The 19,075-nt window shown below is 38.3% G+C and overlaps 1 protein-coding gene across 2 annotated transcripts in view; it reads right to left on the bottom strand.

The window, feature by feature from the left end:
• Positions 1-19,075, bottom strand: part of UGP2 (UDP-glucose pyrophosphorylase 2) — a 33,504-nt gene that overhangs the window by 11,798 nt on the left and 2,631 nt on the right. For both annotated transcript variants that reach the window (XM_067565240.1, XM_067565239.1), the window contains exons 2-3: positions 12,822-12,949; positions 11,135-11,242 (exon numbers count right to left, since the gene is read on the bottom strand). In XM_067565240.1, coding sequence (XP_067421341.1) covers positions 11,135-11,242; positions 12,822-12,935 — 222 coding nt within the window. In that variant the 5' untranslated portion in view covers positions 12,936-12,949. The remainder of the gene's footprint in view (positions 1-11,134; positions 11,243-12,821; positions 12,950-19,075) is intronic.

The raw sequence follows: 19,075 nt of genomic DNA, 5'->3' as shown, positions 1-19,075 counted from the left end.
CTCGGGCCGGTTTTATTCAACATCTTTATTAATGATCTGGAGGATGGGGTGTATTGCACCCTCAGCAAGTTTGCAAATGACATGAAGCTGAGGGAGTGGTAGATACGCTGGAGGTTAGGGATAGGATACAGAGTGACAAATTAGAGGATTGGCCCAAAAAAAATCTGATGAAGTTCAACAAGGACAAGTGCAGAGTCCTGCACTTAGGATGGAAGAATCCCATGCACTGCTACAGACTGGGGATCGACTGGCTACGCAGCAGTGGACAAGAAGCTGGATATGAGCCAGCAGTGTGCCCTTATTGCCAAGAAGGCTAACGGCATATTGGGCTGCATTAGTAGGACCATTACCAGTAGATCAAGGGAAGTGATTATTCCCCTTTATTCAGCACTGGTGAGGCCTCATTTGGAGTACTGTGTCCAGTTTTGGGCCCCCCACTACAGAAAGAATGTGGACAAATTGGAAAAAGTTCAGCGGAGGGCAACAAAAATGATTAGGAGACTGGAGCACATGATTTATGAGGAGAGGCTGAGGGAACTAGTCTTGTTTAATCTGCAGAAGAGAAGAATGAGGGGGGATTTGATAGCAGCCTTCAAGTACCTGAAGGGGAGTTCCATGGAGGATGGAGCTAGGCTGTTCTCAGTGGTAGCAGATGACAGAACAAGGAGCAATGGTCTCAAGTTTCAAGTGGGGAAGGTCTAAGTTGGATATTAGGAAAATCTTTTTTCACTAAGAGGGTGGTGAAGCACTGGAATGGGTTATCTAGGGAAGTGGTAGAATCCCCATCCTTAGAGGTTTTTAAGGTGTGGCTTGACAAAGCCCTGGCTGGGATGGTTTAGTTGAGGTTGGTCCTGCTTTGGGCCTGGGGTTGGATTAGATGACTCTTGAGGTCCCTTCCAACCCTAATCTTCTATGATTCTATGATGATTTTATGAATCATAGAAATGAAGGACTGGAAAGAACTTAAGTAGATCATCCAGTTCAATCCACTGCACTCAAGGCAGAATTAAGTAATAACTAGATCATTCCTGGCAAGTGTTATTAAAAACCTCCAATGACAGAAATTTCACAACCTCCTTAGGACATTTTAGGAAGTTTTTCCTAATGTCCAATCTAAATCTCCCTTGCTGCAATTTAAACCCATTGCTTCTTGTCCTATCCTCAGCGGTTAATGAGAACAATGTTTCACCTTCCTCCTGCAACAACCTTTTATGTATATGAAGACTTACATCTCCCCTCAGTCTTCTCTTCTGCAGACTAAACAAATCCATTTTTTTCAATCTTTTCTCATAGGTCATGTTTTCTAGACCTTCAATCATTTTTGTTGCTCTCCTCTGGACTCTCTCCAATTGGTCCACATCTTTCAGAGTTACATAAAATTAACATTGCTGCTCCAGATTTCCACCTCCCTCCCCCCAATATAAATGAGAACTAAATCTGGCCAACAATCCAGAAAAACAAAATATTAAAATCCCCAATCCCTTCAATTAACATGTTTGACAACCGACACTGAATTATGATATAACAACTTTTTAAGAAAGAAAGGTTAAGATGAATAGACTTAAGTTCCTGTTATAAATTAACTGAAAATGTTACCAAAATGAAGTCTGAAATTTGCTAGTGAGATTGAACACTGATTGCAGCGAAAGTCACAAGAAGAATTGCTACCCATGCCTTCTTATACCAGGAAGTAACAGGGCCCAAATAAGATTTTCTACCTAGCAATATGAAGAGATCATACATCTAATTTAGTTATTTAAAAAATAGGTCTTCAGAAGCTGGTCACATTCACATTCTAGAGAAAATAGAATTGTTCCCCAGATGAACCAGCAGCACACACTTCTAGACCTATTCTCAGTTACTCCACAAAGATGACTGTTTATTTCTGATATTTCAAACATAAGACCAATGGATCTTCACCAAGATTCCTCCTAAGAAAGTTGGAGACATTAAATTAAATACTTATGTAGCAGAACTTCCTAAATGATATTTATGTAAATATAAAGATTAAAATATTCATACCCCTGAATCTTATGTGACGTGATAAAGCTTCAGATTTTAGGTACACTGCCATAAATAGAACATTTAGACAAACTGATTATTTCAGTTGTCTCTACAAGAAGGTTGTAAATGAAACCTCAAGCTGAACCTTCAAACTCATCATTCAAAACAAGCCTTTACATGTATGCCACAGCAGCATTTTCCCTACTCATAGCAGCCTGATTTACATTACTATAATCCAAGATTTCACTGTGCTACAATAAATGAATTAACTCTGTAAACTACAATGGAACCATGAAACCGTACATTTAACCAGAAGAATGAACCCATCTTTGTAATATCAGTCCTATAACAGAGTTAAACAAATCTAATACTGTCTTTTTACACCATTGTCTGGAAAAGATTTATGCCAAATTGGGGGGGGGGGGGGGGGTTAACTATATCAGTAACAGTCATTTATATATGCATTAAATCTAAAAGCACATACTTAGTACTCTGGAAAGTCTAGCAACATCATGGATTTTTGTTCATAGTATCAATATAAGAAATTAGTTAATAGATGACAACATCTGTTCCTATATTAAGTCAGTAGGTGAAAAAGGGAGTAAACATACAAGGAAAGTGATAAGTAAGCTTTCTAAAAAGAATGTGCACACTATGTCCTAATGGTTTTAAGAATACTGTCATGTACTCCAAGATTAATTTTCCATAGCATCAAATAAAATCCCATACATTAACCCTGATGCTTCACTCTCCTTAAGGATGGCAAAGGGAGTGGAAGCAGGCTCAAAACAGCACTAATTCCCCTTCAGAACTTCTGCTCTTACTTTCCCCTTCTCTCCCCAGAAATGGCAGTGGGGGAGGATGGGAAAATACAGTCAGACATTCTAGCCAATCGCAGCTTGGTGTCTAAGGAAGTCATGTGCCACGGAGGGGGAGACTGGGACCTTTACATCAGTGGGGTCTTCAGAACGCATCCCTCCTCACTCAGTGAGGCTTTTGGAGAACTCTGAGAAATTCAGAGGAGCTAAATGACTCTTCTCCCACAGGTGTGGAGCAAACTCATTTTAAACACACACAATCCTAGACTATCATCATGTGATCCAGAGGTTACAACAAAGACTCAAATGCTGGTAATCTGCAATTTATCCTGGATTCCAATCCAACTCAGCTATAAGCACCAAACACCAAGGGCTGGGGGAGCCCAAAGCAAGGAAAGTTCACTAGATCATGCCTCAGCAAGCCTAGTATAATAGTGTCCATATCAAGTCACCATGAAAGAGTCAGCTCCAAGAACAAATGTAAAAATAAAAAGGGCCTTTTCATATCGTCCATACAACTACTTTATGTTGCAGAGTAACAGTACAGTTTTTCATCAACAGGAATGTAACTGGCAATACCTAGGGCTATTCAACTAAAGTTAAGACATAAGAGGCTTTCAAGTTCTGTAGAGTTGTTTTATTTATAGCCTAGGAAGAGCAGCTCATTTATTCCAGGAAGAGAGGTGCAGAGAATTAAGAGACTGTTAGAAGTCCCCTACAAGGACTCCCCCCCCCCCCCATTTTCTTTTTAAAAAACAAATTTTTAAAAAGCTACAGACAGCTCAATTTAAAATACATGGTAAAAGACAGCATTTTAAATCAGCACCAAAGTTAAACACAGCTACTCAGGGAATGAATGATGGAGAAAGAACAGTTACACAGTCATATTGCATTATTTCATGTTTATATTTAAATAAGACATCACACGCACTTTTTTGTTGGCTTATGTGGAGCAGTGTAAGGTGTTCTTGGTGGCAAAGCTATTTGAGTCAAGCAGGAGAGGAGAATTTTTGTAGATTTTGAAAGCTATAGAATATTAACCAGTAACTCCTGCACAAGCTCATGGCTTTGGGTCAAGGTAGAGCAGAGAGTTTGAATGCCAAGCATGGTTACTCATTTATTGCAGTTATATTTCAAAGGAAAAGAGAATTTGGGTGCTTTAGAATGAGATTCAAGGAAAAGTGCCATCTAGCCATCCTGGTCAAATGAAAGAATCACTACAAGTGATCCATTTGTTGGGAGGAAAAGATTATAAACAAGTCTATGAACTCTAAAATATTGGAATCTGTACTAATAATGCCCAGTTTTCATAAGTCAAGCCAAGCTTTGGCCCTTCTCTTTTGCCATTCTCTGCTCAACAGAAGGGACCTTGTCCATGCCATGCAACTGCTTTCTGGCCAACCCTTGTGGTTTTCTCCCAACTGTGGGACGCTCTGGTCCTGGGCTTTGATAGCTGTAGCCAACTCATACTTTCTCCAAAAGTGATTGGAACCTCCGTTAGTTTCAACTGTGCAGTTTTCATATAATCATCCTCTGGTAATGGGAGGATGTTTGCCCTTAGGAATTATACTGTATCAGACCAGTGGTTCATCTACTCCAGTATCCTTTCTATAACAGTGACCAGATGCAAAATGTGCATAAGCCTGGTGTAAGACAAGTTTCACACATTATACCAGCAAAATTAAAAATCTCCTTCATCTTTTTCCCCTGGCAGATTTTCTGGTATCTCTGTTTTTTCAAGAAACCAGACACTCTTCTCCTCAGCACACACCTCAGAGCTAGATCATCCCATAAGGATGACCTTCAAAGGGGACAAATTACCAGCCAAAAGCAGTCAGAACTCAGAAGGTTTGTGGAGGGAATGAACTGAAATACATTGTTCCCCTTCCCCAAAATCTATTCCATAGGGAGTGGCAAAGTCCAGAGATTGCCATCACCTTGGAAGTAGGGATGTAAGTGGCTAAACGTTTAAATGGTAAGCAGTGGTCTTACCGTTTACTAATTAGTTAAATGTTGCCCTAAAGGGAGGAGAGGAAGCGCCAAGCCCAGTGCAGATCCCCACAAGCAAGAGCTGCCCAGCTGTGGGTCAGTAAGCGTGCACCTGGGGGAAACCACGTTGGGCTTGGCGCCTCCCCACCACGCCCAGCGTGGCTCACCTCCCCCACACACACACACGCAGAGCCGCAGCTGGACAGTTCTCACTCAGTGGGAGGAGCCGAGCCCAGCGCGGTTCCCTCACCCACCCACACACACACACGTTTAAACATTCTATTTTTAGAAGTTTAAATGGATTAATTAAACAAATTTTTACATCCCTACTTGGAAGCCATGGGAATCTCCCTGTGTATAACAATGACTAGCATATTAGCATTATCTCTCTCAAAAAATCTCCACCTCCTCCAGAGAAGAGAGTTCAAAGCTAGCTGAAGACAGGGCCTTAGTATGGTCTGGGATATTAGCCCAACCCCCCACCCTTCCCTCACCAAAATAAAGCCATGCATGTGTTGAGTGCGACATCAGAGTACTCTGCATTCCCTCTGCAATGTCTTTTTAATGCTTTGACCCCTGCATGGCAGAGTGCTACCCCTCCCATTACCATACAATGATTATATGAAAACTGCACAATCTGAAACTAACGGAGGTCCCAATCACTTTTGCAGAAAGTATGAGTTGGCTACAGCTATCAAAGCCCAGGACCAGAGCGTCCCACAGTTGGGAGAAAACCACAAGGGTTGGCCAGAAAGCGGTTGCATGGCATGGATAAGGTCTCTTCTGTTGAGCAGAGAATGGCCAAAGAGAAGGGAAAAGCTGGAGAAACTACACCAATATACTTGGACTCTGTAAAGAGTGCACGTGCAGGGAAATCCTTTAGCAACGTTATCTGAGAGCAAGGTGGCATAAGTAAGATCCTTGCAAGGGTCTGTGTTATGAGCAGGTTTTCAAAACATTAACATGCCAATCCATGGACTGAACAAGACCTTTATCCCTGATGGCAGTCCCCCTAGGCTATTTCAAATGCACAGCTGTTCAGGAATACCATCTGTTCATAGCAAATTTATTCTGTCCACAGTCCATCTACTCTGCTATATTTTCAAGAGGAAACACACAGAGTAAATGGAAGGGGCAGGACACAGGATACGGTAACTTTACCGAACACAGGATGTATTTGAATAAACTACAGATGGTAAAGAATCCTGAAGGTTGCAAGTACGGATTTGACAAAAAAGCACAAGTGGCTGATACAGATAAGAGGGCATTTATATACCAAAGCAGAAAGATTGATGAGGAGAGCTACCTGATTCCGAATGTGCGCTTAGGGGACGCAGCAAGAGACATCTCTGCTTTCTGCAATTCCTACCTAAATGGCTTGCATCCTTTAGGACGTTTCACTCAGTCTCCTGCCTTCCCTGACACACAAATCTTTACCTCAAAAAGGTAAACTCTGAATTCAGTTTATCCAAGTGTCATAGCAGTAGTTTGCTCCCTTTTCTTAGGTGACTGTTTTGTTTTTATTTTTAAGAAAAGATGCTTTAAGTTTAATTTTAGTTTTGAAACTGCTACATTGTCAGTTTTGGTGTATTTAAACTTTTACACAAAGTGATCTTTCCCTACCACTAACATAGTGGGTTTTCTGCTCATGTACAGTGGTCACCCTTGAAAATGTACCAATTTTTCTTTTAACAAATAGATACGGTTACATCACTATATGCAGTATTCACCACCTATTTACAGAAAGCAAAGATCAGCAAGTTTAACAGCCACTATATCTAGGAAAGCTTAAGTGTTTAAACATAGTACCTGTTCATACACTGCCTTGAAGCCAAAGAGTGACTTCATCCTTCAAATTTTACTATATTTCTTTGCAACTCCCAGTCTAGCTCCTCAAAAGAAGACTCAGTTTCAATAGACAACCAGGTTATAATGGAGAGGAATTTGCTTTTTTAAAGAAAGAACCACCCTTCCCTATTTCGAATTTCACATTTAAAAGTTGTTTACACAAAAGATAGGGAGAGAGATCTGGGCCCCTCTGAAGTAACCAATTCCATCCAAGTCTTCTATTTAGATGCACACTTATTTACTGCAGTGTCAGGCCAATGACAGCTGTGACATGCACATTTTTATAACTTCAGATCATTTGGCCTTGCTGGATATTTCAGCTTCTTAATATAGTAGACAATGGGTGGAAAATTTGAGAACTAAGGCTCTGATCCTGAAAAGCATGTGCTTAATTTGTGCACAGTTATGCATGTGCTTAACTTTAAGCACAGTTAGTCCCACTGAACTCAAATTCAAGCATGGAAATAGGTCTTTGCAGGCTTAGGGCCTAAGAGGTTGCTGGTGAATCTGGACTGTCTTTTAGCAACTCCATACGTGTCCAGGAGATGGTCAGCTCTTATACACAGTACCTAAAAGAACTATCCTAATACCAACCCATGAGCTTGCCAAGTGCTTCACTGAAATGCATAGGAAATCAATTCCTGCTCTAAGAAGCTTACATTCTAAACACTGGACATGACCAACAAATGAAGACAGAGACATACTTCAGAAACAGATGGGACAAGGAAGGACATGGCTTGCAGAAATAAGATTAGTGTACTCATTTTAGAAATACATACATCTTGGCAATGCAGGATTGGGGGGGGGGGGGAGGTTAAGCAACATTCATTTTTTGTAGACAATGCAGATGTGCATTTTCTAGGAGTGATGTGAATGAGGTGTGGCTTGGAGTTTGACTAATAGATTATACAAGTATGTTCCAAGCGTAAGGAACAATGTGGATGAAGGCGTAGAGACAGTTGTGGGAGACAATGGGAGCATGGAGATTGGCATCACAGGCAGAATAGAGAGGAACACAGAAACCAATCTTGGTCAATACGTACACAATATGTTGAGATCGTTTTTTAAAAATAGGGCATAATAATGTGTTAAGGACTTAACTCTAGAGGACTGCTTGAGTAATAGCACCAGAGGGATACGATAGACTTATCTTGTCCTCAGCCTGAAACTTGCTTGTGGGTAGAAGGAGTTGATTTATTGGTTCTTTTCCTTCATAACTCAATTTACTGAGATGAATCCAAGTAGCAGGCAAGTTTAAGAATCTTTTTCACATTCAGTCATGCCCTTATCAAAATCCATGTATTACACATGCCCGAATCATGCAGGCTGCTCCCCTCACACTGCCTTAGTGTGGTTTGGTGGTCTGACCCCTATTAATACCCATCTTGTGCTTTATCTGTTAGAACAATTATTCATAAGCATTCAAGATAATTTTCTTCCAAGTTATCAGTGACTCAGTAACATGTAAAGCCATCTTTGACAGAGAGCCACTCCCCATCTCCTTTTGCCCGCTCAATCCTTCCTACATAGGTTATAAGCATTGATTTTAACTATCCCACCAGGTTTCAGTAATACCAACTAGATCAAATTTATGCTCACAGATGAGTGATTCCAATTCCTCCTGTTTGTTACTCAGGCTGCTAACATTTGCACATAGGTAATCAAAGAATTTCTTTTCTTCATGTCCTTTGGTTCCTTAATTAATTTTGTTCTCAACATCTTGATTGTGCTAAGTGCTCATATCTTCCCTTTGTTTACCGTTTTCTTTTATTATTACTTTAATACCCTCCTGATTATTACTACTACTTTCATTTGGGATTTGGGCGCATTACTTAAGGGACAAAGACATGAGTGTCAGCTCTCCAGTCATACAGATATCAGATCTCAGCAAACTTGCTTTGGACAAACTTAAGAATTCAAATTTACACACAGTATTAATGTGCAATTATGATTCAAATATTGTCAGATGACAATGTATGTGCAGGTAATTGTCATATGGCAGTATAGTATTTGAGAATCATTTTAAAGGAACTATGTTATGCAGCACCACATATATTCAATATGTTACCAGCTGTAAAAGCTTGAGCTCTCCTTTGTTGTGACAGCAATTGTTTTGAACTTTTAGTACCAAACTTAAAGCAAGATACTTTTATACGCACAATTTTATAAGATTTTTTCCTTAGATACAAATAAATAGAAAATGCATTTCAAGGAGTAACATGAGGTTGCTTTACCATCATTCATATGCAAGAAAAAGTATTGGAATGAAGCTATGAGTGTCATGCAAGTTCCAAATGAACCTTGTGGAGAAAATAAAGCTGCTAATTGGAGCAATAAGGTATAATGATTATACCATAACAGTACATTCCTAACATCAGAGATAAATCTATTTAACTAAGAATAATTACATAGTAGTAGGAACATGAAGGAGGGTTTTTTTGACCCCCAAGTTATTTATTTACCTCAATGGTATTTGTCAAGTGGGATGGTTTAATTCAGAGTTCTTAGTAGGTAATGGGATGACATCTATGCCTTTTGAACAAGGCACATGAATAATCTAGGTGGCATGATGATGCACAGCTATGGAATAATACAATAATAAAAAAGTGATCATAGGTCACATGGGTGGGCTGTATGGCTGAAGGAAGTTTAGGTTCCAGATAAAGAACCAGCATAGCAGAAGACACATGAGATGCTCATTTCCCCCCCAATACAGGCTGCTTTCAGCCATGAACTAAAATTACCCTTTTATTTGTGCTGTAGGAATAGACACTGCAATTTATATCATAGCCATCCAACTGTTAAATAGTATTCAGCAGTGACTAAGATATTGCTGAATTCACATTTTATTGTATAACTGGCTCCAGAAGTCACACCAGACCCAAACTGAAGAATAATCATATTGGGATTGGCCTCTACACTGTGTAAAGCTATTTTTCTACAGTAATGTTACATGGGGCAATACTGGAAATGCATTTTCCTCCCACTCAAGAGACTTTACACAATACCAAAGTAGGAAGTCTTATAGACCAGAAGGGACCCTCGTGATCTAATCTGACCTCCTGGACATGGCAGGCCACAAAACCTCACCCATCCAGTTCTGTAATATACTCATAACCTCTGGATGAGTTACTGAAGTCCTCAGATCATGAAAATAATTTTAAAATTAAGACAACTAGATTTGCAAGAAACTTAAGGCTTGTCTACACTTAAAATTCAGTGGTGACACAGCTGCACTACTGTAGCACTTCAGTAAAGACACTACCTATGCCGATGGGAGAGGTTCTCCCATTGGCATGGATACTTCACCTCCTTGAGAAGCAGTAGCTAGGTTGACAGGAGAATTCTCCCATCAGCCTAGCACAGGCTATCCTGTGGGAATAGGTCAGTTTAACTATGTCATTCAGAGGTGTGGATTTTTCACACCCAAGCAACATAGTTATACACTAATTTCCTAGTGTAGACCAGACCTTAGACTTGCTACAGGACTGCATAATTTTTCAGTACCTCTTTGGAGAGCAGCATCAGCACCTATTCTGCATGCAGCTGAACAGCCTGCTTTTCAGTTGCAAAGTGGATCTTTAATTCAATCACTGCTGACAGATAGCATCCCAGCAAACAATGCCCATCAACTGGTGAAGATACTAACATCTTACGACTCCAAATCAGTTTTAATACACCAGGTTACTGCTCTGGGAGAGCAAACACTCTCACATTATGCCTCTAATCTTTAGTTATGAATCAGCCAAGACACAGCCTAGGGCCATAGATGAATTGATTAAAAACAGGGTTTGGCACAGTGAACAACGTTTACCTTTACAGAAACACTTGTGGGAAAAATCTACTGTTTTTCGTGACACCCTCTCACTTAAAAAGCTAAATTTTTTTCTGCCATAAACAATACTGCAATGAAATTGTACACTTTGAACAACATGAACTGTATCCTAATGCCTTGATTTATATAAACTATACTACAGCAAAAAAAAAGTTCTGAGCTATAAAATCCAACCCATTTACCATGCATCTCTTTTAAAGTAGTTAGTAAAAACTGATAATCAGACACAACCTTATCTGGGAGTTGCAACATGTTTTCGTTTGTGGGAGAGGTGGGATGGAGACAGTGGATGTCCTACATACTCCCGACACCACAAATTACCTTTCTTTGCAGAGCATCAGATCAAACAGCAAGTTGTGTTTATCACCATTTTCTTTAAGTAATGGAACAGTTAACAAGAAAACTAGGGGAGAATTTACATACATGTTAAGCAGGACCTGATGTTCAGGAACACATAAAACATATGCTCATGTTTTAGTTCTCTCTGCAATAAAGACTTATGTAAAGTGTTGTCCCACTTTATCTTAAACAACTATGGCAATTATGTGCTTTGTACTGTTGACAATATATTTCAATGCAAGCAGTGATCACTAATTTTAAGATCCCTTGGCTAGATTTTTGTCATTTTATTGCAACTTACAGAGTCTTCTGGGGGTCTCTGAATCTTCCCCCAGTCCACAGAAGGTCCTTTTTCTTGCAAGAATCTATGGAATAGCTTCTTAAACCCTTCAAGGTCTTTTTTAGTGTGCTAAAAGAGGGAGAGAGAGCGGATGAGTTTTATGAATAATGGCATTTTGTATTTATGTATGGACTCATCACAAAAGCATTTTACAAACCTGATGTACAATCCATTCATAAGAATCACATAATCCAACATTTAAATGCAGCCAACTTTGGGGTGAAACATAGCAATATTGCATAACACCTTAGAAGCACAGAATACCTTATCCAGTTGAAACTGCCGGGAGAATTTAGGTGGAAAAAAAATGGCCAAAGTTTTCAAATCAAAGTGCCTAGAGTTCAGGTCCTAAAAAAGTGGCCTAACTTTCAGAAGTACTAAATCTCACTAAAGTAAATTATGCTGAGTACCTGCAGTTCTCACCAAAAAAAAATCAGGACACTTCTCTGAAAATGTTGGCCAATACATAATTACCTAAATTAGTTTGTTCAGGACCTGAAGGGATAATGTTCCTATTTCTTTGAGCATGTAGGATCTTTAATAACCAGAAATGGTGAAAAGTCCGGTAATAACTCAGAGGCAGGACAGTAACCCTCTGAGTCACCAGCATCACTTCCTTCAATAACCTAAGTTTTCCTTGGAAGTCTCTCCTCTACATAGGGTCCAGGCCCATCCCTACTTTTCTCAAGATTACACAAAATCACAGTACGTTCTAAAAGTAGGGATTATATTATTCTGACTATGCAACTGTGGTCACATACCAAGCACATTGTCCTTTAAAGAGAAGATCCATACAAAAAACAGTGAGGGAAAGACTACAAAGTTTTCCTCACAAATTTCAGAGAATAGACAGCTTTGTGAGTCTTGCTAAAATTTTCAGTTTCAGTCAAATTGTTAAAACAATCATTGAATAAAAAGGTCTTTGCCCTGACTACTCTGTCACATTTCAAGAGCTTGACTCTTTGTTACTCTACTTCTGTTCTCGTCTCAAATTGGCTCAGTTTTAAAATATTTCAGCATAATTTCGGTAATAACCCTATTCCAAGCAGCATAAGAAGCAATTAAATTTTCCAAGCTAAGTTAACATTTTATGTTCTGGGATGTGTTTATATGGACTATTGTAAACATTTTCATATTTTTATAATTTCAGTTTCAGTTTGATTGGGGAGAGAAAATATTTCAACCTGAACACTTCTTCAGTTTTTATTCAAATTATTCATGTTCTTTCAATTGAAATTTCAGTTTTGCATGCAGTATGGAACTCCTAGGAAGTTACACGATTGGTTAGTTAATTATGTATTTTAAAAATTTAACAGAGCAGGGTCAGTCTCATTTTTGTGTCTATTGGAGACATGCTTTTTCAAACTGTGAAGCAGGAGAGGGGAAAAGGTGTGGAGAAAAAGATTTTATTTGTGAATGTTTCCAGCTACCAATTCAATAATTCATTAGCTTGGTAGCCAAAAGCCTTGAGTACAAGTCCTTCACATCCAACACTTAAACTAAGCATCATCTCTCTTCCCCTTCCTCCTATCTTGTATCATCTCTTCCCTATTATGTATTTTTGCCCGTCCCTCTTTCCACAAAATTCATTTAAACCAGAGAAGTTATCTGGAGGCATTTTCAGAGTTACATCCTTTGTAATCCTTACCTCTAGCTCATTCTGAGGTGCAGTTGCAAGTATTTTGTCAAGTTCCACTTTCATTGAATATTCCAGCTCTTGTCGAATGACTTCTTGAAACTGGGAAGTGCCAGCTTGAGACATTGCTTTGCTAAAATCTTTTTTAAACAAATAAGAAACAAGATTAAGTGTGGGAAAAATCATGCCCTGGCTAACCTCCAAGCTGATCGTTTAATGCATCTAAAAGCAGCATTACTTTAGGCATCTCTTTTTTAAAAACCAACATGTAATCCAGACTTGTTTTGTAGCTCTGCTAATGTACCCAGAAAAATACAAGCTGTCCATTAAAAATCTCTTAAGTATAAATACCTAGAAGTTTGGAGGAGAACAGAAAGCATGGAAAAACAAGAATAATTTCAATAAATAAAATTGTGGAAGACCCATGATCTAGATACAAATTTCTGTGAAGAGACACTTTTGGACTCAGTCATTCAATTTCATCACAATACTGTACTAGAACAGGAAAGAAAATTTAATGATAATGCTCTTCAGCAATACATGTTTATTGTTTTCCACAGTGTGCATTTTATAAAGACTAACTTATCTGAACAAAGATAAAATAAATATGTTTTAGTTATCTAGACAGTGAACTTTCCTGGAACTTACTGAGGACTACCTGAATCTGTCTACCTAACTTGCCTTTATCATGAGCATTTTAATACTGTAATATATACATTTCAATTACTAAGCAACTTGAAGTATTAGTTTGCCTATCACTTCAGCACGCACTTTGCTGTTGAAAACTGATTATTCATATTTATATAGATAAAGGATCAATAAAGTCTGCAAATATTGATCCATACTATGCCAAAGGGGAAATCAGAAAATAGTTACTGCCACTTTCACTGTTACCAAAGCAAGCATCTAGAACACGAGTGTAATCTCAGAAGACTTTAGTTAATTTAATTTCTGCTGATTCCCTTAAGCAATCACTGCTCTGTAACAGGGAAAACCTATTGCCAAATATAACTGGGATTTTGAAACATCCTGAACAGTTGTATAATGAGAAAAGGAAAAAGCTGCTTCAAATGAAGCATGAGTTGTATTTACAAATATTATTCAAATAGGAAGCTATGCTTAAAAGTAAAGTTTATATAGAATGGTCATTAAATTAAAATAATATTTCACTGAAATATTTTTGTAATAATGCCAGAGGCACATTCATTTTAATAGTGAAATTGTTTATACAAATCAAAATTGTGTCAGAATTCACTGACTGTCTAATCATAGCTGGGAAACTCACAGTAGCCATTTTCCTGACTGCACTGTCTTGCAGGTAGGGAAAAAAAAAAAAAAGAATGCTACAATGCACATGCTGTGGTGCAACACAGGGGAAATGTAAATCTGAGATACCTACTACAATTCCTAATCATTAAAAACAATGTTTAATTGTCTAGAAAAAGAAAAAACAACTTCTTAAAACCTGTTAATTAAATTTTCTCTTTTTAATCATTTTCAAATGTGCATACAGTTCTTTTAAGAGAAATTCTGGTATTTATTCCTACAATAAAATAATCGTCTAACAATTTACTACTTTTTTTAAACAACTGAAAGTGCTATTTTTCATTCACAATTTGAGTTGATGTAGTAGGTTCCTTTACAGAAGTTTAAGCAAGATGAAACACACTTTGTAAGTGTTTGTAATCTTTGATACATATTGCAACATATGTTCTCAAATACAGCAACAACTCAGGACCCCATATATCACATATCAGAAGAAACAGTGCAATTACCAAATTACCGGAAACATGAGTACTATTATCGTGAAATACTAACTACATTTAAAAAAGCGAGTTAACTTACCCCACCTGACATTTATGTTGAAAACTTTGTTAATTCACATTGAATGGGAGACGCATTGCAAGTCACTTTTATGACTTCTCACAGAAGGGAATAAAACTTACATTTTGTGACTGATTTGTTCTCTGTGATAATACTTCTAGTAAGTGTTTTTAATAGATTATTAAAATGTAATTACTCTCATAGAATGAGACCTCACTACAATACTAGGCTATTAAATTTTTGCTAAGGGTTAGGTGAACCTGTTGCTTTGTGCATGTGCAACCTCTGAAGTGTGGAAATTAGCAGAGTTCGACTACACAGCTCTTCATCATTCTAACTCCAGGCAGCCAAAAACACTGACCTTGAAGGCTTTGTCTTCATTCACTAAGAAGTGTTTATTTAAAAAAAAGAAAAAAAAAACCATTAAAATCCAATTGTAGACACACTTTTAGCATGTTAGCTGGTCAGGTAAACCGTAGGCTTTACCTCAAGTAGCAAATAAGTATCAAAACTACAACTCGCCTTGTCCACATTAGAATTTTAAAGGTATGGTAGTGGTAATGTTTTTTCTTGGGTGGGCGGAGGAGAGAGTAGGGGTTAAGTGCAGATGTAGCCAAATAGTCAAAAAAAATTATTATATTTACAAACAAAAAAAGTTATGGAAATGGAAAAAAGTTACTTATTTTTAAAATGTAGCCTATTAATATTCCTGTCAAAAAGAAAAAATTGCAAGAGTGTGTTGAAAAGACAAATAAATCCAGGTCCAAAACTGGATTCAACTTAAGTTAATCAAGTCTGGTAAGAAACTACAAGCAAAATGGCAAGGACTCCTCAAGAGTGCAGAGTTATAAGAGAAATAGTTATGTGAAATTTAGCTCCATTCCATTAATATCAATCTATAAATGAGTGCTGAGATTTTTTGCAACAAATGGCAGGTCTTTTTAAAGCAGTGTATAAACATATAATGCAGAATCAAAAAGAATTTTTACTTTTTTTTTTTTTTTTTTTTTTTTGTAATTTGATGCATAGGATTAGAATCATAGAATATTAGAGTTGGAAGGGACCTCAGAGGTCATCTAGTCCAATCCCCTGCTCAGAGCAGGACTAACCTCAGCTATATCATCCCAGCCAGGGCTTTGTCAAACCTCAGCTTAAAAACCTCTAAAGATGGAGATTCCACCACTTCCCTAGGTAACCCATTCCAGTGCTTCACCACCCTCCTAGTGAAAAACTTCTTCCTAATGTCCAACCTAGACCTACCCGTTGCTCCTTGTTCTGTCATCTGCCACCACCGAGAACGGCCTAGCCCCATCCTCCCTGGAACCCCCTTTCAGGTAGTTAAAGACTGATATCAAAACCCCCTCATTCTTCTCTTTTGCAGACTAAACAAGCCCAGTTCCCTTAGCCTCTCCTCATAAGTCCTGTGCTCCAGCCCCCTAATCATTTTTGTTGCCTTCCGCTGGACTCTCTCCAACTTGTCTACATCCTTTTTGTAGTGGGGGGCCCAAAACTGGACACAAAAGGCCACATTTAGACTAACCAATGCCGAATAGAGGGGAATAATCACTTCCTGCGACCTGCTGGCGATGCTCCTCCTAATGCAGCCCAATATGCTATTAGCCTTCTTGACAACCAGGGCACACTGCTGACTCATATCCAGCTTTTTATCCACCGTTACCCCCAGATCCTTTTCTGCAGAGCTGCTGCCCAGCTCGTTGGTCCCCAGTCTATAGCTGTGCATGGGATTCTTCCTTCCTAAGTGGAGGACTCTGCACTTTTCTTTGTTGAACCTCATCAGATTTCTTTTGACCCAATCCTCCAGTTTGTTTAGGTCCTTCTGTATCCTATCCCTACCTTCCAGGGTATCTACCACTCCCCCCAGCTTAGTGTCATCCGCAAACTTGCTGAGGATGCAATCTACCCCATCTTCCAGATCATTAATGAACATGTTGAACAAAACTGGCCCCAGGACTGACCCCTGGGGCACTCTGCTTGTGACCGGTTGCCAGCTAGACATGGAGCCATTGATCACTACTCGTTGAGCCCTATGCTCTAGCCAGTTCACTATCCATTTTATAGTCCATTCATCCAACCCATACTTCTTTAACTTGCTGATAAGAATACTGTGAGAGACAGCATCAAAAGCTTTGCTAAAGTCAAGGTATATCACATCTACCGCCTTCCCTACATCCACAGAGCCAGTCACCTCATCATAGAAAGCAATCAGGTTGTTCAGGCATGATTTTCCCTTGGTGAATCCGTGTTGACTGTTCCTGATCACCTTCCTCTCTTCCAAGTGCCTTATGGATTCCTTAATGGGTTGTATAAGTGCACTTGCTTAAGGAAAATATATGCAATTATTATTCATTCAGATGAAGATTTAGGCCTTTATTTGGGACTATGTATGTGCTTAAATGCCTTGCTGAATAAATGCCACAACCCTATATTTTCTGCCAAATGGTCTGTAAAAGTTTATTGCCTTGTGTTATTTAATAAAAAATAATGGAATTATCAGAAGAATGTTGTTTAAATGTACAGAATACTACAATAAAATAAAAGAAAGTCTTTATGTTCTAGTGCTTTAAATATTTAATTGCAAGACAAAAGATTTCTCCCATTGTTACTAAGGAAGTTTAAGAGCCTAATAGGATTTAAAGTGAGTAAGAGAATGTCATAATTTCCTATGTCTCTAAGACAGTCCCACAAAGAATATCATTCATGTATCTGATGCACTACTGCCCAAGGAAAATTGAAATAAACAAAATGCTTGTCAGTTTCATGTTGCTGCTCATGCTGGAGAAGTGGTGGGAAGGAAGGAGACTTACTGTTGCTTATTGCTACCATATTTTATGATCTTATCTTTTTGTTCTGCATTTGTATAGCACTTAGCACAAAGGAGTCGTAGGGCTCCTAAGAGCTATAGCAATACAAATAAATAATCCATTTTCTTTGGCATATAACTAACCGTTAATTTCAAGAGTAACTCTACATACAAGTAGAGTCACTCCTGTGATTCTAGTTACTCACATACCTAGACCTCAATCCTGCAAGCACATGAACAAGTCTAATCCAATACTAAACAGAAGCAATTATTAAATTTACCAGCTGAGGCTCATGGCTACTCCCCCATAGTGATAACAATGACAGAAAAAAAACCTTCTACTTGCCTATTTACACACAGTTAGTAGCCATAGATAAGTAAATTTTTTCAGGACTATAATGAAAGGTAATAACCATGACTGAGTAAAATGAGATTGCACACAAAAACATCTGATAATTGCAAAAGCAGTTTACCAAGACTACACTGTCAAACATCCCAATTACATAAAAACACAGAAGGAAAAAGAATTCTTGTCTTCCCAGTTGTTTGCAGCTACCTCAGACTTTAGCGGGCATGGTGTGTTTAAACAGTTGTCTGAGGTCAGATTAGGGCAAGATTAAAAAAAAAAGGAATGACTGTTCAAGGGAGTGGTCCATGTGGAAAATGAGTGACGATGTAGGCAAGTGTCACAATAAGAGTTGGAAATTCCAGAGAATATTAAGTTTTGAAGATTGACTGGCTGAGACCTTATTTTATTAAAATACTTTAGTTATGATACAGCAATAAGGTCACCCCCCAAACACCTTACCATGCATGAGAAGCCTTTTATCGTGTAAATTAGTAAAAGTGGTTGAAAGGTGGAGAGTCCTAATTCAAGGCCTGTTTTATCCGTAATTCCTAGTATATTTTAATTTTTATCATCATTTGTGATCCTTTTCAGCAATCCCCAAATGTAACTATTGCATGTAGCTGACAATTATTTTAACTGCCAGGTAAACTTGTATGTGCCACAGACCAATAAAATAATACACCATATACTGGTGGCAATTTGTTTAGTTTTTTAAAGGTTCACAATTCAGCCAAAAGAGAATGTTTATAGTGGTTTGGATCTTGGTATACAATGCCCCAAGAGGGAGTCATGGTTCAAGTTAAGTAGTAACTCTTTAGGTAAAAGTTGACATATATATGTAAAATGAAGTTTTGCCGACACAGCCTGTGGACTTAAACTTGTTGTGGCTAATATCTACTTTTAAGAATCTTTGAAGTCCCTTTGGTGTTATGAATTCAGATGATTGCTTGCGCAGGGCATGCACAATGAAGGTTGCCTATGTGAATTAAGTAAAGAACAGCTAAACTTCAAATGCAGTAAGGAGTTCAGGGCACTTTTGATGAGACTTCAAAAATATGCATGATCTAATACAGTAAATTAACTTGTATTAGTTCATTCTATTCACTCACTCCTCACAACCATCTTCTTTGATTTTCTTTTTTATAGTGCTAAAAACAACATGTGTGTTTTAAGGATGTAAGAGGACATTCCACCCGTTATAAGATATATGAAGTCATTTTTCTCAAGCTAATGCTCTGAGTTCACAAGCTAAGAAGCAGTTTTGCTATTAAC

The sequence above is a fragment of the Emydura macquarii genome, unplaced genomic scaffold (genome assembly GCF_026122565.2).
Source record: "Emydura macquarii macquarii isolate MOO-44397 ecotype Brisbane River unplaced genomic scaffold, CSIRO-AGI_Emac_v2 contig_2676, whole genome shotgun sequence".
Lineage (NCBI taxonomy): Eukaryota > Metazoa > Chordata > Testudines > Chelidae > Emydura > Emydura macquarii.
Note: the sequence above shows the minus strand (reverse complement) of the source record. Positions and strands in the feature narration are given on the sequence as shown.